At 36.6% G+C, this 22,938-nt stretch overlaps 1 protein-coding gene across 9 annotated transcripts in view; it reads left to right on the forward strand.

Moving 5' to 3' along the window:
- Window positions 1-22,938, forward strand: part of MEF2A (myocyte enhancer factor 2A) — a 92,896-nt gene that overhangs the window by 24,256 nt on the left and 45,702 nt on the right. For 8 of the 9 annotated variants that reach the window (XM_056344908.1, XM_056344900.1, XM_056344902.1 and 5 more), the window contains exons 2-3: window positions 12,780-12,978; window positions 18,641-18,844. In XM_056344908.1, the coding sequence (XP_056200883.1) occupies window positions 12,925-12,978; window positions 18,641-18,844 (258 nt within the window). In that variant the 5' untranslated portion in view covers window positions 12,780-12,924. Of the gene's footprint in view, window positions 1-12,779; window positions 12,979-16,756; window positions 16,967-18,640; window positions 18,845-22,938 lie in introns of those variants that run through there. The other variant, XM_056344907.1, reaches the window with a different exon arrangement.

Here is a 22,938-nt window from a genome sequence, read left to right on the forward strand (position 1 = left end):
TCTGAAATCAGGATAGTAAGCTGTGCGTGACTGGGGGTTTTGTTTGTTTGTTTTTGTTTTTTTAAAAGTTTTTAATAATAATGGCAGGTCTGGATGGTCATCTCTGGTTCCTGACTGATCCTGCTTATTGTCAGGCAGTCGTGCATCAGATAGTGCTTGGCTGACTAAGTAGGAAAGACAGAGATGTCTACCTTAGAGTTTCAAAAAGCTTGCATTTGCATCTGGTGTTTCATGTCAAAGTTAAATGAATATACTTGTTTAAATGGAAGAGGTTTTCAGTGAGGGAAGTCTACGATAATTTGAGCCTGTCTGGGCTTCTGCTTCAGATTCCTGGCTACTTAATGCAATTGAAAATAGGCCAGCTGCCTTTCAAATACATTAAGATCCAGCTTTTGCGATACCTTGTTTTTCTCAGTGTTCCTTGCTCTTGCATAACTCTTCAGTGATGTAGTAGTTTATCAGAAGGGCTTTGTATATTTACATATGGATCACTTAATTGATTCTTGCTTGGTGCCTCAATTAAATTTTTCTGGGCCTTCACTTAAACTTGTCAGCTGTATCTTCTCATAAAGACTTTTTTGGTGGCTCTGTTCATGTAAGATGTGTGTCAGGGTTTGTTGACAGAAACAGAAATTGAGGTCTTTTTGAAGTTTTGCAGATTTCTGTTTTTGATACAATAATGGGAACAAATGCATCAGACCGCTCTCTTGTTTATAATCATGGAGTATTTCGTTCCAGAAGCTATTGAAACAGATACTTTAATACATTTTGCTGTCCACCACTTGAATCATGTAGCTTCACTATGAAGCAGTAATGTTAGTTAGGGTCAAATGACTTAAGTTTTCTATGTGCAGCAATCTGCAAGAAAGATGAAATAAATAGATTTTATCATTTGCTCTGCCTTGCAGGTATGGCAAGTAACAGTTACTGTAGCATCGTGAATTTTCACTTGTCAACTAAACCTCATTAACTGCCTGTACGCTGGTTTGTTGCCATTGCTAAGGAAAAAATAGGTTCAAAGTTAGTTTTAGAATTAGGTTTCTATTTAGAGAACAGTTTATATTCAGAAACAGTTCTTATCTGAAGATGCAGTGTACTGTAATCTGTGTAGCTTAGGTAACGCTTTTGCAAGTGAATCAAAGTGGCTAGTTAATGTTAATGACATGAATGTCCAGACTACCAGACATCATCTGCCAATAAAGGAAAAAATGTATATGCAGGAGCAGAAAATGTTCTAAATAATATTGTCACCTCTTTTTGTAGTAAAAACTGAGTTTACTACAGTATGTTTAGGTGTTCTGGTATGTATCGTAATGTAGTTAATTTTGTTTTTAGTGGCCTACCCCATGCTTGATTGGGACAGTCTTACATGTGATTGCTTTAAACAATATAGACATCAAAATGGAGGGCAGTAACACCAGCCTTGGAGGTAGGGTGGGGGGAAGAAAGAGGGTTGTGAAGGACTTGGATCAGTGACATGTTTTAGGTTGTAAGGAATTTCATTCCAGGCTGCTTTTAAAAGTGGCTGTTGAAATTAGAGAGTTCGTGGGAATTGGACTGTGTCTTGGTCATGGGTGCCTAGTGCCATCTTCCTGAGTTCACTGATGTTATTTAATCACCTGTATTTAATCTTTTTCCAATATATCACTCCTGTGATGTGGCTGAGTGAATCCTTCTCACTTGTATGTTATTTTAGTTAGTTGTCACTTGCCTGGCTCAGATTCTGACATCTTTAGATTATAAAGCAGCAGTCTCCATGCATGTCTGGAAAGCACCTGCCCTGTGATCTGCTGTAGCACCACCCCCTACCCCCCGACAGTAATGGTGTTTTATTTTACTTAATTATAAAATGACTGTTTGTTTAAAAGGATGCAGGGAAGGGAATAATTCAATGACATTTGCTTGTGATATCTCTGAAGCACAGTGTGGTGATGATGATGGTAATTATTATTATTTTTGTTTAGAACTTTGAACTGGTGTATCTGAATATTAAGAGATAGAGTTTTGAACAAAGGCTGTGGCAGCCACAGAAAAAGAATCTTGCCGCTAATCTTTGTTAGAAATGTGTAGGCGTCTTCATGGTTTATTGAATGTCTTACTGAGGCATGCAGGCTGTTTGAAGCATTATGTTGTCGTGTCTGTCTGGTTTATAATTGCACTTCAACAATATGACTGCATGCTGTCGTTTAATCAGACATCGAATAAATTATCAAGAAAGCTTTCTGGATAATTGTTGAGTGATTTAAAGCTTCTTATGGATTCTTTGGTGTGTGATATTTCTTCTATTTGTTCTTGGTTTTCCTGTCCTGTTACCTTTAAAAGGGAGGGTGTGCCTGTATCATGTGGAATCTTCTGGAAGACTGGAAATGTGTATTTGGTAAGAGAGTATGCTGGGGAGGGAAATAGTTATGGAGACTACCTGTCATAGCAGGTAAACAAAAACAGAAAACCCACCAAAAACCCCACCACAAATGGGGGTTGAGCAAGAAGCTTGGCGCCTGCAGCTTGTGCAGAGCATGAGGAAAAGCCGATATGTAGGATTGGCAAGAAGCAGTTGGTTAACAATGAGCTAAACCTCAGGAAGAAGTTTCCCAAGTACGAAATGGGAACGTATGGTGCTCGGTGTCACAGAGCCACTGTTGGCTGAAGCCAAACTGGGAAATGAAGACCTGTCTTGCAAGAACACAATGTGCAAGGAAGAATCATGTTTATAATCCTTCTATATTTCTATTCCGTCATCTACTCACATTTCTCCCTTGCTAACAACTTCAGTAAAATCTGGCATTTTTAAGTTTGAAATCTGGTTTGAGGAAGCTCTGTATAGGACAAGGTGTAAGCAGAACCATGTGAAAGCTATGGCTCGCCTTGTATCCCATTACATTCCTGAAGTCAGCTGTAAATGTTTTTGATTGCTGTAATGTTTGTTCAGTAACATGTGTTGAAGTTGCTGTCATGTGGCTGTTTGTTGCATTACCTCAACAGTTTGTGCTTTGTAAGCGGAGTGGATAAGTTTCCTCATAGTGAAATGTAACAATGAATTACTAGAAGTTTAGTCATTGCTGAGTGTTCAGAATTTCACTGAGTTTTGGAAGTCTTGCTGCAAATCACAAGGTCAGTGTGCTGGAGTACCAAGCTTGTACAGTTTTCAATATTAGCTAAATGCAGTGTTAAATAAGACTACCTCATAATTTACGTTCTTTGTTTCTTCCAGTAGAAGAATCTAAAGAACAGGGACAATCAAATGCTTTTTATATACATACTTCCAAAAGAAATACCTGCCTTGGTTTCTACTCTTGCCTTGGGAAACTGTGCCAGTAATACACCAGTCAGTTTTAACATACTGAGAACAGACACTTTTACTTAACCAGAGAATTGCTTATTTGGCGTTTGCTACAAGGAAACTTACGTGCAGCCTGCAAAATTTGAATACAATTTTAAAGAGTAGTTGAAAGATTAGAGTAATAAATCTCATAACATTGCCCTACAGTATGTGCTGCATTTTGAATATGTTTTCTACCTGTCTTCATTTCTATAAATTTTAAATCTTATGTCAGAATGCTGTTAGAGATAGCTCAGTTGGCACCTTGTTTAATTTTGTTTACTGTGTGTGAGTGTAGTACTTTTCTGATGTTGCTTTCAGGTGTTTATTTTATTGATGAAGAATCTAGCTGTGAGATGTGGTTGTGGTGCTTCAGAACTTATATATAGAGATATTTTTGTCTAGTTTTTGGTTTGTGAATGTTCAGGTTTTTACGTGTAGGTTATTTGTTGAGGTCCTAAATGACGGTACAATTAGCCTCCCTCAGAAGGCACTTACTAAAAACTTTGGTGGTACTTGGAAAGGATAATCTATATAAATCATGTAGTTCTCAGAGCCAGAAAGAAGGACAGTACTCCTTACAGAAAAGGATGTCCAAATAGAAATGCCAGGGACCTGAATTTTTAAGGTTATTTTGATATGTTGTTGCTTATGTTTAAAGTGCTGCTGCCACTGAATTCTGCCTGGCATGGCCATGTTAAAATCAGAACAAAGCTTTCAATTTAATTATCTAGAAAATGATAAAAACAGTGAGTGACCACATATATGAAAAAAATAGGTGGTGGAACTTGTCTAGAATGTCACAGAAATCTGACCAAAACAATTTAGTGCTTTAGAGCAGTATTCAGCTGTGGCAACTGAAAACATCTTCTGTCCACTTGCAGTCCCCAGTCTTACTCACTGTATGTACTCAGATTTGCTCTACTGATTTCCGTAGAGATAAATATAGATGTGACAAGTGGGGCAGAGATACTGTGGGAGTTCAGAGATAGTGAGCTATACCTTTGCCAGATGCATGTTGTTATGCAAAGTAAGATTATCTGTATTCTCCTATCTATTGATAAACTGAAGTTGAGATGGGAAAAGTAATGAGCCAAGATAGCAGTAATTAAAGCTGGAGTGTCACTGCGGTAACTGATGAAATATGAAGACTTCTGGAAATAGATTTCCCAATGATAATACTTTTTCTTAAAGCCATGACTTAACTTAGCAGTATGTAACATGTTTTAAGTGTTATCTAAAGATGCAATAATGAGCCTGAAGAAGATTGATCAAGTTTTAACATGTTGGAAAACCAGAAGAAAGCTCCTTTCTGGTTGGTAAGTGTATTAATTGGAAACTGAACAGTCCTGTGTGTGTATATTTTATTTTCTCTTATTGTAAGAGGAAGAAAACCACTAAAAGTGAACCTTTCAGTTTTCCACACTGTTAGGTGTGTGTTGTTCAGTTAATTACCAGTGAAGGTACTTGTGAAGGTGTCTTTTCAGCTGATTCTTGCTGAGTCATTAGGCTGGCTTTAAAGAAGGGAAATTATTTTCCCAGCTGAGAATAGCAGCATGGTTTTTGGTGATTTCCAGCCTGCTTCCACCCTGCCCCCCGCCCCCCACAATGTAAAAAGGTTGTTTCACAGGGTTCTGTTTTGTCTTCTGTAACAGAGGAGAGCTCTTTCGTAGCAGCTTTTTGTTGCGTGTGAAATGGTGTATAATTTAAAGCTATGTCTAGTAGACATGGTCCTGTCCGCGTTTTGAAAGGTACATCCTGGTGGCTCCCTTCTTCGGAGGCAGAAAGGAGTTTTGATAAGAAGACGTGTGTGGCTGTGTGCCACATGGTAGTTAAGTTCCACAGCCATTACGGATTCATAATAACCTTGAGGCAGATGTTTTTGATCTTCAAAAACGTTTAATATATTTTATATCTATATTTAACTTCAGGAAAGAAAGCCTGCCTTCTGTGGGTTTAAAACCTGTGCTTAAATGCTTTTAGTTGCACTAAAACTTTTTAGTTGCTTTTAGTTTAGCTTGTCATTGAAAATTATGAAACATGTAATGAGTTTTAAAATAACTAAATACCCGCCAGTACTCTTCTATTTTGTTATGGAGCAATCATACCTAAACTTAAATTTTAGATTTTTGCATCTAATTCATTAATTTTCCAAGATCTGTAAATGGCAAAAAAGGGAGGATTATCCTGCCAAAAGATCAAAAATTGTGATCAAACTGATGCAGTTGTTGTAAAAGCTGTGCTTCATTCACTAGGAAGTTAGTCTTTCTAGCCATAGCTTTTAAATATTGGGGTTTTTTTTGTTAACAGTGTCCAGAATCATCTTTGTGGCTATTTTTGTGTAACATGGAAAAGTCCTATCTTTCAACAAATTATGATAAATAAAGAACAAGTTTCTTCAGAAACACTCTGGAGCATGTTTTCCAGACTGCTATTCAGTAATGTAGTTATTTTCTTGATCTGTTTGTAGAAGTCTGGCAACAGAATTCTTGTGATGACTTAATATTTTAAGTTCTGCTTCTATCTAAATTTGGATTTTAATCCAGTATTGAAAGTTCAGTTCTCTTTTTGTGGTCTTCTTTCTCCACTGTTAGCTCATCAGTTTCTAGATCCTATTTTCCAACTGCATTCTAACATGTATTTGAGAATGCAAAGATAAATCATTTTAGAAAATATCAAGATTTAGAAAATATCAAAATATCAAATTTATGGATGGGAATGATAAAATAGAATTTAATACCACTTGAAAATATGTGGTTAAGATGTACGCTTTTAGAGATAGCATAATGGCTGTTTTGCTTCTAGAGAGGGTATAAATGCTCGGAATAGGACAATTTGGACTTAAACAGTAGTCCAAGAACAAAGTTTATTGCAATACAACAGTGTGAAAAATAGTTGGGTGTTGAGTTTAACAGAAATGTGAACCAACTGAATTTGAAATAATTAGCTAGAGCAGAATTTGTGGTTGTGCCTGATCCTGCACAAAGCCACATTTGTCATATTATCTAGGAGTGCAGGTACTGTCATAGCTGGCGCTGATAGTCTGTCAGCTTGGGAAAATCCATCTTTTCTTAAAAAAGTGCATTCTAGGAGTAATAAAACTTGTTTTAAAAATAGACATCTGAATCTTAGTTCATTTTTCATACAGCTTAGATTTCTGTAGTTCTGTTCGCAAGAAAATACAGTTATTCAGCATTATCTTAGGACTTACTGCATGGAAAAGAACGGCAGAAAAGGCCATTTTGAGCAACAGTATATTTAAATAGCATTTGGAAGTTGCAGTTCTTCAGTAAGAACATATTTTTTGAAAGTACTTTGAGGTCTTTTTTCTAATATGCCTTCAAAACTTAATTTGAAAAGCTGTATAACTTAAAAAAAATTGAAGAAAAAAATAGATTTGATTTTAATGTGGAAAATGAGTACACGTTCAGTTGCAAAACTCCACAAATCCATCCTTAGAAGTACAATTTACTTAAATGATCTAGTATCAAAGATACTTGTTGTTCTTCCCAGCTGAAAGAAACAAGTGTTTTGTGATGCATAAAAAAAGAATATCAATAAAGAATTGTTTATGGCTTCCTGCTTTTTATGTTGTACCACTTTTTAAAGAAAGTTATTTTGGCTAAGGGTTGTATTATTGTTTTGTAACAATGCTTGTGTATCACTTGCTAGCTGAGGACCTTGGAGCTCTGAGGCCAGTGTCATATACTGTAATACTCTTCTTGGATGCAGAAGAATGGCTTCTAAACTGAGGATGGAAAATAAGATTTATTTCCTAATATTGTGATACAGCAAAAAGTGTGAGATAAATGACAACATGTAGCCTTGTTCCGAAGGGGCAGGCCATGCTATTTGCATTACTTACAGCAATGTATGATGACAGGTCTATAGAAATGTGGCTGCAGGAGACATTTTTGTTACTGTTTTTGCACACCTCTGCAAAATCCCCAGCAAGAATCTGACAGAGTGATCTCTGTTAAAGTGCAAACATATAGGTAGGTGGTGCCTTTGCTTGAAATCTTGATTTTAAAATCTAGCTTCGAAGTGGTAGCAATGAATTTTGGAGCAGGGGTGGTAGAATAGAGCGCGGTAATAACATCCCATGGCTGTTGACGTGGTTCAGTGCAGATTTTAAGTCTGAGTGAATATGTTCTGTATAATTAGTGGGGGATTTAGGAAAAAGAAAAGGTGTCTGGAGTTGTATACTTACTTTACATGGGTTTGCATTCTTTTTGAGGTTATGAAGAAGGAAATGTTCTTATCTTTCACTTCTGGACAGTGAAATGGAATCTGAGAATCATGTTTGACCCAGCTCCGTACAGCCTTTTGATTAATTATTTTGATGAAGACATTATTTGACTCTTAATTATATTTTTTCCTAAATATTTCCGCTTAGTGCTACAGTGCAGGGAGGAAGGACACTTACGTGTTTGTAGGTACTATGGAATAATGAGATATTCTGTGTTATCTGCCTTGTTAACATAGAACAGTCGACATGTGGTGGTGGGCCTCATCTCCATCTTGATACATATGGGAATATTTTTATCCTGGTCACATCCATGGTAAGCATGTGAAGTGTTAGAATTAGCAGTGGGTATGCAGTTTGGCCATGATTTGGTTGTGCAGTCTATGCCCATCATTTCGCGCTTAGGGACCAAATCTACAGAAATACCTGCACAGGCTCCTTTTAAGACTAGAAAAAGACTTACTGACTTTGATTTGGTAAAAACTACTGTCTGCTATTTAGTGAGCCTTACCTAAAAGCTTACCAGTGTAAGATGCATCTATACAGATCTGTGTTTTCATGCAGCTGTGGCTTTTGAGAGTTATCACGCAAATTATCTGACGTCATGACACTCATTTCTTTGTGTGCATTGCAGTAAATGAGCTGTGATGAGACTCTTGCTGTCAAGTGTAACCTGCAACCGTGATGGTGAAATGGAAGCTCAAGGAAACAGAGGCAGAGGGAAATTAAGGGAAAATAAGTGGAAGGAGTCTAATTCTGACACAGTTTTTCCTAACCTGTTCTGCCAGAAGGCTTCCAGACCTTGTGGAGTTCTGCACAGACATAATGTGTTTCCACTGAACCCTTGAAATAATCTTTTTAAATAGGTCAAATATAGTTTTCTTGCTTTAAAGTTACATATCTCTCACTATTTATGAAACCATAAGCAACCTTGACAACAAACGAACTGATCTGAGTTCCTGAAAATATGCAGTCATGTAGGTATATTTTTGCATATGGTTCTGTTGTCTTTCAGTACTTAGTATTGTGTTTTCACGTGTTGGGACAGGGAGTGAATCCAGAAAACTTGGAATAAATTTTACTTTTATACAATAGTAGAGATCTTTACTTGGACAGTTAGAAATATAATTTTTCTTGCTATTATTGCAAGCTGCCATTATTTTATGTTTGAAGCTGATAATGAAACTCATAGGTTTTTTCCTTTTTCTCTGCTTATTGTTTTTTTAATAAATGCCTGGAAGTAATCTTAAAAAGAAAAAAATTCCTTCTGTGTGTCCATGCAAGTAGTGCAAAGCAGTTTTGGTGGCTGTAGTAGGATTCTGTCACTTAAGGAAGTAGAACTTTACCTTTGTCAGGGTTACTTCAGATGAGTTTCATGTTTACTTTCAGAAATAAATACGCATTCAGCTTCACATATGTCTGCTAGATTTCTTTTATTTGGGCACAAGTTTGTTGATGGTCTAGATGAAATGGCTTTAATTTATGAATTCTACTTAAGTATGTTTGCAATACAACTAGGGCTTAGCAGAATTAAAACTTTGCTAGTTACACCTTTTAGGTAACCATGCAATGGACATAGCCTTATATCTTACCTTGCATAGTTTTATTGCTAGTCAGAATGGAAAATAAAACAGCAACTCTGACATAATCAAGGATTAGAAAAAGGAAAAGTCATTGCTCCCATGAGAAGTGTAATGTGGGTTTGTCATTGGTGGTAACTTCCCATTTGGATGTTCTGAGCACACAAGAAAACTGGCTTTTTCTGGCCAATTTACTCCGATTTTGCAGTTACTGTCAAGAACCTTTCTACCGTAAGCTCATACCAAACTTATGTTTCAGCTCTTAGCTTTGAAATTGTCTCGTATGTGACTTCAAACTGAAAGAGATGCTGTATCTCAGAGCTAGGTTGCCTTTGGCAAATGTGTTTTGAAGCCAGGTTTCTGGTGTCCATAGCAACCTGTGGGAGAGGAGGAGAGGCTGGACGAAGATGGGGACAGACATGCAAATAGGAATTTGCTGAGTGAGAAAAACGCTTGAGGTTGAAGAAGGTAGCAGACCTGAGAGGCAGCAGTGGACCGATTAAAGAGGGCAAAGCAGAGGTTGTAAATGGGAAATGGGTTGAAGCATTTATACCTAACGGAGCATACTAATTTAAAAAGACCTGAAATAACACCCCAAAACTTTAACAATGTTGGTGAAAATTAACTGTCAGTTTTCCCATTACCCTTTGTGTGATGGTACATGGAGCAGATAAGTGTTCCCCTGCTGTTGTTTCTTCCATTAGCTCGTGGAAAACATTTGTGCATCTCTTATTTGGTATCCTTAAATATGATGTGAAATTATGCAATATATATATACTTCTTTTTCTCTCTACCCTGTTCTCCCATGAGCCTCTTTATTCACTGCATAGACTTGCTTTTGAAATAGGTATTGCAGAAGAGCTGAGTTAATGAGAAAGACTGTATGAAGAAAGTGTGTGGTCCCACACAGGTCTGTTTCCTTAGGTAGATTTTAAGAACTGTAAGTTTACCTGGGTGTAAGTCTAGTGTAGTGGAACATAACGTATTGTTATGCTGCTGCACAAATTTGTGGTAGTTTATGATAAAATTTTATATAACTTTTATACTTTACAGCGTAGATGTCCTTCTGTTTCAGAAAGAACAGTGTGTAACTGGAAAGGGTAGAGAGGAGGACAGGATGGCTGGCCAGAGAATGGCTTTTGTGTAGAACTGGTTGATTGGACTAGGGTTCTTTAGTTTTGAGTAAAGAAGGAAGGAAGATAAAACGCAGGCATCAAAATCAGGACTGACATGAAAGGTGAAGATGACAGTTTACTGCCTTGTATAATGAAAAATCTGTGGATACCAAATACAGTTAGTAGGATGTGGCTTAAATGAAAGGATGTATCTTGTACTCTGATGCATAACTAAGCTGTGGAACTCCTTGCTTCTAGGTGCTAAAACATTATACAGATTCAAAAAGATCTATTGAAAAGCTTTAAATACAAGATTTGATATATGACTCTAGAAGTTCCGATTCAAAAATCACTGAATGTCTGGAGAAAATGGCTTATAAATATTGCTTTTAAATGGTACATGTTTATTCTATTCCTGTGTCCCTCCTTTACCATCCTAGTGATATTTGCTAATAACCACAGATAAAATGCTGGACAAGATGGACCTTTGGTCTCACATGTGATGGTTATTGGTAGCTACTAGCTATGATGATGAGTGCTTTTAAAAAGCAGAGAAAGGAATGTGGTAATTCTGTATTCAGAGAACTGTTTCAATAATGTATGGTATATGTGAAAAAGGAAGCCATACATGAAGGAGATGACAGATTTTAAGAGCTCCTTATAGAGACCCTCATATTTGGTATGTTCAAGGAATGCAACCAGATTTTTGTGGAACTAAATGTAATGTATGATCATAGCATGAGCTGAGATTTTTTTTTTTATTATTATTTTAATAGTGTAGGGCAGCTGACTTAAGACTAAACGTTTTATGAATTGAAGCTTAGTGTCCAGTGGATATTCTTAGAGCATGGCCGTTTTTTTGTTGGTTTTTTGTTTGTTTGTTTGTTTAACAAAAAAAGGTATGAATTCATATGCCAGTGTTGCTTTCCATGTTCATCTTGGAGGCTCATTCATCTGGACATAGCTACCTGTTAATACCTTTTTAGGAGTACATTGGAAGTAATTTTTTTTTCTTGAAGAAAATAAAAGGAATATGACGCTGATGTATGCTTGTAAGTGTTTTACCGTATAAACAAGATGCATATTCTTTTGATCAGTGGACATCATATAATCTTGGTGTTGATTTGATCTTAAACTCCATGGCTAATCTTAAACTCTATGGAACAGTATTTCTAAACACTGTTGGGCATTTTATGATGTTTTACTAAAGCAGTCCTTTGTTGATATCAGGTAAATGTAAAATGACATTCCTTCATTTTGTCATGTTCTTCCACCTCTTTTTTTTTTTTTTTTTTTCTTTTTTTTTCTCCCAAGCTGCATCAGAATGTCATAGTTGTTTCCTTAGTGTAAATTGAATGTATTGTGAAGTGTAGCCTGTGACTAATCACCTCTTGCTGTCTCTACTTATTAACTCTCTGATGGTGATGTGGTTGCACTGCTTTCTACACATGGCCTCAAGGATATGGCATTGTGACACCCATATTAAAATATGCAAGGCTTGATTTCACAAGACATTTTGGGTTGGAAAGTTAAGAGAGGTTATAAGCTAATATTGTGGCTGGTTTTACTCCTTTTATTTTAATGAATATTATGTGGTAATAGAATAAGGTGTATCTATTTCATGTTTATACATTCTAGTATACAACTGATGTTTTAGAGGCTATTTATTTTCAATTGTTCTCCAGTTTTTTTGAATTAATGTTATCCTACAGTCTAAGCAGTATGTTTGGAATATGGTTTAACAATTTTTTTTAACCAAAAATTACTTTAAAGTTTTCTAAATATCAGTGTTTTACAAGTCACTTTGGTGCATTAGTACCAGATTAAAAAACAAAGACGGCACATTGGCTTTTCAAGTTGCATGCACCTTTATCTTTCTAAACAATATAATAAATTAAAACAAGTGCTGGACTGGTAATTGGGTATTGGCAAATGTGGAACTTACTAGTTCTTGTAGAGAGTGTAACTGTGTGAATGTGTTTATTATTCATTGGTCTTGGTAGCTGTGAAATAGTTCTGTCGTGAAGATATTTCTGTGGTCTTCATCCTTTTTAAGTAAAGATATTCCCTCTTTTTTCTCCCTGCTGCTTCCCAGTGTCTTACCAAATGAGATGTAATTTAGTTTAGGAACAGAAACTCCATATTCTTGTGGCTTTGTTTTGTTATTGTGATGATAATTTTACAAAAGGAACAGGAAACACAAAGTGGTTTCTCTATAAGGTTTCCTAAAATAATGGAGTTTACCAGAACCTTGTGGGTAAATTTTTGAAACCTCAGATAACTCAAGGCCTAAAGTGCAGAGTGGTGAGCACCACCCCCTCTTAAAATGGTAAATTTTTAAAGCATCTGTTTGGAAGTGTATGAAATTATTGGTCATTTTAAACCTGTAATGTGTAGATTGAATCTGGCAAACTAATTGGAGTCTGTTTAATTGGAACAAAATACGTAGTATAATATTTTACCAATGAAAATACTTGGTTCTTCACTGAAATTATTTATTTCAAAATTTTATTTTTTAGGTGCTAATAAGAAGAAATAGGAACCTTTTCTCAAGCTGAAGACAAAGTAAAAGAAAACTATATCATGTGTTAGAATACTGAAGAGTGATATTTCTTGGATTAGTGTATTTCTGGATTGCAAAACAAAAGAAAGAAGAGGCTGAAAATGGGGAGAAAGAAAATACAGATTACAAGAATAATGGATGAACGGAACAGACAGGTGAGAAAGGAGGAGCCTGCATGAACAAGTTAATCAGTAATCCTGAAAATGAATGCAAACTTTGACTATCTTCATCTTAATTCACTCTTCTAAAGCCAAGCTTTGTCTTCCTGTATCTACAGATGGCATTACCAGAATACAAATAAGAAATAACATCTCAATGGTTGTACTACTGTTTGAGGGAAAACTGTTAATTAAAATAATATCAATTACTACTTTAAATCAAATTAACTGTAAAACTACTATTCTTATTTAAATGGTACACTAATCTACTTCCAGTAGACTGGAGGATTGTGTTGAAAGAGACACCTTACTTGATCTGATCCCTACTAGGAAAATTTAGTCATAAAGATAGAGAAAGGATGAGAAATTCAGAAAGGATGTAATAAAAGTATTTGCCTGCAGCCTCTTTGAGAGAGACATTTGACATAGCTTTGGACAGTGATCTACAGTGCTTTAGGTACAGTAATGAATTTTGTTAACATGATTCTCTTTTAAAAGCATTGATTTATATTCCTTGTAAGAGCTGTTTTCTACAAGTCTTTAAAAATGGTCAGCCAAAAGGGCAGAGTACTCAGAATTGCAGTGTTTTGGGGAAAGCTGCTTACTTGGCTGCTCTTTGCCCTATTAAAGAGGTGTCCTATGAACTAGAAAAATACAAAATCAAGGACACTGTGGAAGTAGTGTTTCCTCTCAACTTCAAAATTGCTACATGAGATAGGAAATAACATTTTAATAGGTTATTGAAATGTAGAGTGGGGTCTCTGGAAGCTACCATTTTTGAGGAATAGTGTTGTAGATAACTTAGGATCTTTAAGAACAGTCATAGTGGGTCAGACCAAAGATGCTGCTAGGCCAGTATCTTTTGTCCAATGATGGTCATAAGCAAGTAAGTGTAGGATGGAGATACACATGTTACACTACTCCTGTAATCCTCTTCCAGCTTCTAACTATTCTTAGCTCAGGGATTTCCTGAGCTGGATGTGGTTTCCGTATATTTAGTAACCATTAATGGATTTTTTTTTTTGCTTTGTTTTGTTTCCCCATCCCCTGCCAGTGAACTTGTTCAGTTATCCTTTGAGCCCTTATAAAGTTGCAGCATTTACAACATCTTTTGTGTAGGATTTCCTATAGGTCTATTATCTGTTGTTTCAAGAAACACAGTTTCATTTACACTTTGTCATGATTCTGCTGCTTGTTTAGCCCCTGGATGGAAGAGGCAGCAGTCACTTCCTATCCAGTCTGTTCATCTTGTTTGTTATTCTATGGAACTCTGCCATTTTTTCTCACTTTCTCTTCAAGTAACTTTGTCCCCCTGAAGCACCCTTGCTTACTTAGCTGCTTTAATACAGAGTTTATTCCACACCTTTGAACATTCTTGCTACTTTTTACTAAACCTTCTTGACTGTTGCTACATTGGTTTTGGTGGCAAAGGGACCCAGAACTGCAGTGCTCAAGATGCATGCAAAACGGGGACTTGCAGAATGGTATACTGATGTTTGTTCTCCGTTCCCCTCCTAGTATTTGATTTGCTTTTTTTAATTTCTCCTGAGTACCAGCTTGATGTTGGTGTAGTGTCAGAATTCCATGGGACTGTCTTGCTGCTGACACATCAGCTCAGAGCCCATTGTTTTGTTTGTGAAATCAGGATTGTTTTTGTCCCTGTATCACTTCAAAGCAGTGTAAACTTGGAGAAGACTATATATAGCAAGAAAAGTATTATTGGAGTTTGGGAGAAAGCCAAGTATTGTGTTTGAACAGCTTTAATCACACAGTGACTGTATGTTTGATGTAGATAAATGTCTTAAGTACAAGTAGTAAAAGCAGATGAATTAATAAATTAAGTTCTTTCACTCTTGCTCTAGGACTTCGGGCACATTGAAGAGGTGGAAAATGACCCACCTCCCACCTTTTTTTAACTTGTTTGGAGTAAGTTGGACAGCCTTGGTTTTGTTCCACTTGAAATACAAATATTGTTATACTGTAATGGTGGTGTTAGGTTTTTTCCAAGGGAATTTTTATCAAATTTTAGCCCACTTGTACCATTGCTGTGACTGAAGTAAAATATGGGGATTAAATTCTAAGTTTTGTTTCTGGCTGTCCTTTGGCTAACATTTTTTTTTGAGGGGGGGAGTTAGTGACTAGGAAGAGGCTTTAAACTTTTAACTTAAAAGTGGAATTAGGCTTGCCCTACCTTTTTTCTGTAGAAACTTAGAGATGATAACATACTGCATCTTGTTTTTAAAAGGTCTTAAAGAGATTAAATAGCTTTTGTTAGTGGAGCCAAATTTTTTTTTTGTCTGTGTAGAGGTGCTGGTTATGTTCTTTAACCCCACTGGTGTCCTGTGGTTTTGGTAGCTAGTATATAGAGGTTTAACCTATGAAAACGTACTGGTGCATTGAGTATTTGTTAGGTATTAATCTACTTGTGAGAGTTTTTATCATTGACCCAGAAGAAGGGCATTTAGTTATGGTGGGGTTTTTTTATGCAAAATGGGAAGTATAGTTCAGTTGTGTTTCGTCAGTTTTTCTGTGGCATACGTAGCTGGTCAGTAGGTCATTCATGAACATGCATATGATGCCCTGTTTAGATGTTTAGTATAAAGGTTAGGGTTTTTTGTTTGAAAATGTGAGTAGAATGTGTAGAGCTTTTCCTGCAGAGCAAGTTCATATAACTTATGTGGGAAGAAGAGCTATTGTTTTATCAGAAGCATCTTATTTTTGATGGGATTATATGTGAGCTCAAAACAGAATATATAGATCGTTACTCTGGGGGATTACAATTGTCATGAGACTGTCATTGTATTATTAATTAATCTGCTTGAATGAGCAGTAGGACTTTTGTCTTCATTAAGCTGAAAAGAATAAAGTACAGTAAATTAGATATCAAAGGAGCTCAGTCTTGCTGCTTTTCTCTCTCCTCCTCACCCATTTTTTGAGAAGCAGTATCAGAATAGTTCTGAGGATGCCATTGGCCCACAGTAAAGAGATATATTTTTTATTTTAGTGTGGTCCTAAATGGCACACTAAATGGCAAGGGGAAAAAAAAAAGAAATTTGCAGAACTAATTCTGCTTTCTGAGTTTATAATAATCTATGTGCGTTAAAGTAAGGCTTGGGTCTCCAGTGGTAGTGGGGTTTGTGCTAAGCACTGTCCAAACACAAAGTGAGAAACTGATGCTAGCTGAGAATCTCAAAAGTAAAACAGCCTTACAAGAGGCAAGAAAGATAACGTTTCAGTAGAGTAGTTAAGATCTCTTGTCCAGGATCATATGGTCCTCAGTGGAACTAAGCCTTCAGTCTTCTCGTTTAACGACTTCTGAAAGTAATGTAGTGCACGCACACATTTTGTTTATGATGCCTTTTTCCTGATAAAACCTAAACAGTAGTACCAGTCTATACCTGCTCATACTCAGGTAATAATTTCTTAAGTGTCTTCTAATTAAAGTGTCAAAAGAACAACAGCTATTTAGGAAAAAAACACCACATTTTCTCCAAATCCACAGAGGAATCCAGACAAAAAGTAATTCTTTATGTTCCCATCCAAGACAGGATAAATAAATACCAAGTGTTCTGAAAGAAGGCATGTGTAAAGTGACAGAACTGCTAGGAGACTTATGCAAGACTTTTTTTTTTTTAAAAAAAAAGCAGCTGTATTGTATTATATGTGGATTGTAAAATTTCCACCTGCATTAGGGGAAAGTACATCCCAGTAAAACCTACATTTGTACTTGGTCAACTTGTTGAATTGATAACTGAAAATACTGACAGAAGATGCATTGGGGTAAAGTCTCAGATTTTTTTGGCATTTTGTCTCACTAATGTACTGTAAGTGTTAAACAATAAGTAGGTGAAAAGATCTGCTTACCCTAGTTTAACTTTGAATGTCTTACAGCAGTCTTACATAAAATTGTTTCAGAGGTAGTGCTGTATCTTAATGGAGCTTCTCACCAAATGTGCCTCAAAAAGGTTGAATAAAAAAAGTAATGGTAAGTACTCACTTTTCGTCTGAACACAGATTATTCATGCCTCACAAAGGGCTCTGTGATTAGTGGTCTTCAAACCCTGTGAAGTTTGAAAGTTGAAACACTGCACAGGAACTGAGTGGAACTATAGTTATCATAATATGCCCGACATTCCATGTCTCATCTTTCTAGGTCTTCTGCTCCATTCTTACTGTGGCTAAGTTTTAACAATCCAGGTTTTCAAAAATCATAGGCACGGTGCATTTTTGGCGGGAGGGGCACATGTTAAAACAGTTTTGTGTTGTGTTTTTTTTGGTTTTATGGTTTATTGTTTTAGACATGGATACTGTTTCATAGCTGAAGAGGTATCTCAGGTTCACAGGGCACTTTGCAAAGTGCATATACTGGTTTAATAATACAGTTATAGTCAGCATGCTGAGTACACAATGGTGTTAGTATATGTGTCTCTATCCCTCCGATGCTGTATCGTGGGAAGGGTAGTATGTGTTTTGTATTATGGATAGTATTAAAAAAGTTAATAGGCATGAGATACTCATCTCTGGAAAAATGCCTTGAGGTGTGTATACTCAGAATTTTCCCACCTATCGTCCAAAAACTTGATGTACACCTAAGTAATTAACATGTTAAACTATAAACCCCAATAAAACAGGTTTGATTGTTTCTTGTCTTTTACTTCATTCCTATCTTGCAAAAGTGTACTGATTATTGTCTGTTAAACATATAGAGCATGTAGGGCCCTCCCTTGTCACAGAGGCATATACTTTGAATTGTAATATGGGGGTGTGAATATGGCCATAGGCAGGGGTGTTCCATTTTATGCTGAACTTCGGATTGAAATGATAGATCCGAAAAGAGCATCTTTATTTAAAAGGTGTCAGAACATTAACTTTGTAGTAGTAGATTAAGTGCCTTTTTGAGACACTTAAGAGGATGTTTAGTAAAAATACAGTCCTTTAGAAGTTGACCTTAGCATCAAACCTGTGTTTGATGCAACTTGATGTTGAATACATTGATATTTTATATCCTTAACTAACCGAAATCTTGTGAAAGGAATAATTTTTTTAAAACTATTTTTTCATAATTGATGGTGATTTTTAGAACTAAGTGTCTTTCCTCCTTCCCTGATGGGCACATGTTCCTCAGTGATGGTCTGTAATGGGTTTATTTCCCCACAGTGGTTTTGACTGGACAGAATAATCGTTTCGTGATCTTCCCAAGTGGCAGGAAAACAACTCAACATTAGAAATGAATCTAATTAGATGGGGTTTTTGAGTTTATTAGATTTAAGGTTGTAACCTGTAAACTAGTTACAGAATAACCAGTTGTCACAAAAGAAAATAATGTAATACCTGGAAAGACAGTGTTGGTTGAACAGAAGGTAATATGGTTAGAGGATCCTACAAACGTTAATTCTCCTTGATAGCTATACCAGTGGAATAGTTGGGAGGGTGTAGTTGTTTAACTTAGTCTTACATAGAGTATTAGCCCTAAAAGTGACACTCAAATATGATGGCCAGTTAGATAGTATGTTAGGCTTATACATGTTTGTGTTACTTATTAGTAGGAATAAATAGTGTAGGCTCAACTGGTATATTCCTTGAATGCTGGATTATAGTCCTTCAAATGGCGGTCGTGTTTTTTTAAAAAAAAATTAAATCATTATTCTTTCTTCTCCAGGTCACCTTTACAAAGAGGAAGTTTGGATTAATGAAGAAGGCATATGAGTTGAGTGTACTCTGTGACTGTGAAATAGCACTCATCATTTTTAACAGCTCTAACAAACTTTTTCAGTATGCCAGCACTGATATGGACAAAGTTCTACTTAAATACACAGAATACAACGAGCCCCATGAAAGCAGAACCAACTCAGATATCGTTGAGGTAACAATTTGAAAAGATGTGTCAGTTTTCTTATCTCCTTAATAGTTAAATTATAGAGCAATATAGAGTATTGTAAGACACTTTAATCAAACGTGTTTTAATAACTTGAAAACGTTGTCATAAAATGTAAACTACTGCTTTTAGCCTGGTTTCTCTAAGGCAATGTCATCTTTACAGCCATGTTTTTTCCCATCTGCCCTCCACCCCCCTGCCGGTTTCTGGGAATCATGTTTGATTTCAGCCAGACTTGGCAGTGGAAATAGAGGTGTGGAAGATAGTTGTTTTTCCAGGGGAGGGAGGGGGTGAAGTGTTCAAGGTTTTCATGGAAATAATTGATTGGATGGAGAATGAGGTAAGAAGAGTGCCCTCCACCTGACAGTTACAGTTGGCCCCTTTTCTGAGGTAGTAGCCGCTTCATGGGTCAAACGCTGCACACAGATCAAATCAGTCACAGCCTCTGCTGCCCCTTGCTCAGCCACCCCCCCTGCCCCTGGCCCTTTCCCCCCCGGCCCAAAAAGTGAACGTGTGGAGCAAGCGAACTTAATTAAATTTGTTGCCCCGTCGCTCTGTATGTCAGTTACAACATAGCAGTAGAACTACTTCAGTTTCTGCAGTAATAGAATAGCATGAATATATTTACTTGAAGGTATTGGTTTCATCTGCTTTTATTGTGCTTTAAATAGAAACTCTTTACAGTACATAACTTCTAAATTAGATGCAGTAGAAATCAAGGATTTTCTTGGCAGTTGGAGCCTTTATATACTGTAACTGCGTTTCAGATAAGTCATGTCTCCAGTAGTCCTGTAAATAGACCAAAACAGGTGGCTGACTTAAGTGTTTCATTTAAATTCTGAAGTTGTCTTCTGAACAAATGCCTTGCTTTTTAGGAATGATTTAGAAATAGTGATTAACCTTGTATAGCTGAATAGTTTATTGCCGAGGGGACCACAGAGTATACAGGGAGGATACTAGCTGATCTTGTAAATAAATTTTCAAGCAAAAGTCAGATTGACAAAACGGAGAAACAGACAAAAGCCGTATTTCTTCCTGAGAAGATTCTCTGCTCATTTGTCAGCTGCGTTTTATGATCAGAAAGAATACTTGCCCAACTCGTGTCTTCAGCATTGAGTACTAGTGAGAGGGTTAATAGACACTGTGAAGAGTTGAAGCAGTATTACTTCATCACTGGCTTAGTATAAAGGATAGCTACTGTAGAGGAAGGGAAAACCTCATTCTTTCAAGGTGAGCTTTTGATTGTGACAGATGTGAATTTGAGATAGGGATGCAGGTAAGACAGCCAGGCTGATTTTTGTTCTGTATCTAAGGCCTCTTTGTGTTAAGACTTGTGGTAATAGTGCTTCCTCATGTCACGAGATTAAGAACTTCTTCCAAAATAATTTCTATGCAAGGCTGCCTTGTAGCTTTTCTTGGAATTTTTTGTTGGTGGGCTTTTTTACCAGTGTCAAGCATTTGATTCCTGGAAACTACATAAAAAAGTGCCGTTCATATGCAAGTGCTCATCTGGTTTCTGTTCTGGGGGAACATGCAAGGACTTATCTGCAGATTCTTTCTAATTTTCCTCTGTAGGTTTACTGTATTACACAAGTGTGGGAGTTGGAACTCTACTCTCAGTTTTCAAACATAGTACAATTAAGGAGTGCATCTTCGAGTCTCTCCATATTAGCTCTGTGCACTCCTCAGTCTGAAATGTTTTTGTTTCTGTTCTTTCTTCTTGGGAAGAAGTTACTTAGCCCGAAAGGGGGAGTGTATACCTTTTTGTAGGAAAATACGGTCTTTAAACTTACGGCTATGTTGTGAATAGAGTTAAATTGGTAGGATGAAATATTTACAAGCTCGTTATATGTAAGGTAGCGTGATGTTTTCTCTCTGTTGGATTGCAGGAAAAAAAAGGATGTGTGCAGTATTTCAGAGAGATACTCTGCAATTTCATTTTTTGCAACTGATTGCACTTCAGATTTGCTCCACCTGTGTGGTAACTGTGTAGTATATTAGCTATTGTTCTTCAGGCAATTAAGAGGTATCATTCGTGGTTGGGATTGGATGGTTTGCTTTCCATTATAAGTAAACTATGTCTTTAATTTAGAAAAACATACTCAGTGGAAAACTATCTACTACTTTGCTTTACAACAGAGCTGAATAGGTTCAGTGGAGAATATGCTGTGCTTTGGAGCAGCTGCAGTGGCAGGTACAGCGTAGGTAGGGAGGAACATGGGAGACGAGATGGGGAGAGCAAGGCTCCTGTATTGAAGCAGTAGCAAGCTGCCAAAAGCTCACTGTTTCATGTAATGTCACCGTTGATGGATGCTTGTGGTGTGACAGAGGTAAGGTTACAGCACCAGCCTTTTGGAAATGTTCTGAAAGAACAGCATGAAATGGCTTCTCTTTATTGTGCCTATGTAGAAATATGGTTTTAACAAACATTAAAAAAAAACCCACCACCTGAAAATCTGTCAAACTTATTCTAAATTGATTTAGTATATGTAATTGTATTTTATGGAGTTATAGCTGATGTATATATCTTAATAATTCACTTGCCTCCTTGAATATGACAAATGGTATTGTGATGTAGGCTCACCATGAGACTAGTCTTGATCCACTGTAGTCCTGATATGTTCGACAGCAGGGTTGTGGGGGTTTTTTGTTGTTGTGTGCGTTGTTCTGTACTAGAAGGAAAGCTAATTCTACACAGTTCAGAAGCTGTATAAGAGAAGAAACAAATCTACTGATAACTCATTTTCAGTACTGGATAGATGGCAATGTTGTAACTGATTAAGTGAAATCGATGAGACATCTTCCCCTTATAGTTGCCTCCTGTTCAATTTTGGCATAGGAATTGCTTTTATATGCCCAGAGCTTGGTATCTTCTGTTGCTGCTGGAACGTTTGTGTGAAAACATAGTAGGAGGGAGAGCACTGACATCTTAAATGAATACTAGGAATTTTTTTGATACTTACCCTTATGTCTTTCACTGTACATGTTATTGTAATGTGAATGCTCTGTTGCTGTCCTGTACCTATTATTTTCTAATTTCTTTTGTCTCTTCTATGTGTTTTTGGTGGTCCCTTTTTCTTTTCAATTTCTGTTAATATTTCCTTGTACCCCCACTTCTTTTTTTTTTTTTCCCCCCTCCATTCAGTTTCTAAACAGGTTACCTATCAAATCGTTGGCTTCTGTACCTATTTCTTGCTATGGGTATTTCTCATAACATTTTTTTTTTCTTTCATAGCTGTTTGGTAACTAGTAACTGATAGGGGTGTAAGGAATATGGTTTTTCGGCCATCTTGGCAGAATCATAGACTTTTGAATAGCTGGAATTGGAAGTTACAGAATTTCATTTTAACGTAAGTTTTTAGTTTTCTAACTATCAGTAGTATACTTGGAGACAGTCCATTCCCTGAAATTTGGTACTTTTAAGGGAGAAGATCTTGCAATAGCTGGCCTGCAAGCAGTTTTAAAGGATAATTTGTGTGGCATTTTTGCACTGGTGCTTAACCTCTGTGATGTGTGACTTTTTTTGCTGTCTGAATATGTTTTACAGCATTGGGAAAGAAGAGGTAAATAGGGTAAAACATGATTGTGTGAAATGCTTAAAAATCTTCAGAAATACATAAGTCTGTGAAAAAACTTCCTTGCTGATCAGGACCAGGCACAACTGGTCTAATGGGGTTTTTTTTTTAGATTAATTTCGGCATCCCTTTGAAATATGAAAGGTGAAAACAGGTGATGTTGGTGAGGACAGTGAAATTTTGCTTATGATGGCTGATCTCCTGACCTTTTAGTAAAAGACATTTACTCAAGATGTAATATTTCCTTTAAGCCTCATGAAAGGGAAAAAGAATTCCAAAATAACCTCTTAATACAATTTCAGAAATATAAATTATAATTCAAAACGATTCTTTTATGTTTTTTCCTCTTGGATAATATGGTCCTTTTCACGTCAGATGAGAGAGGTTTTGTTCTGTTGCAGAGTCAGGTTTAAATCGTCTTGTTTTTTTTATAGTTGAGTTGAAAGCTAGTGGTCTTGCATAGGTTAGATGGGCCATGTAGGGATATTGAATAAAGTGTAACTCTCA

This window comes from Falco biarmicus, chromosome 7, assembly GCF_023638135.1.
Source record: "Falco biarmicus isolate bFalBia1 chromosome 7, bFalBia1.pri, whole genome shotgun sequence".
In the NCBI taxonomy this organism is placed as follows: Eukaryota; Metazoa; Chordata; class Aves; order Falconiformes; family Falconidae; genus Falco; species Falco biarmicus.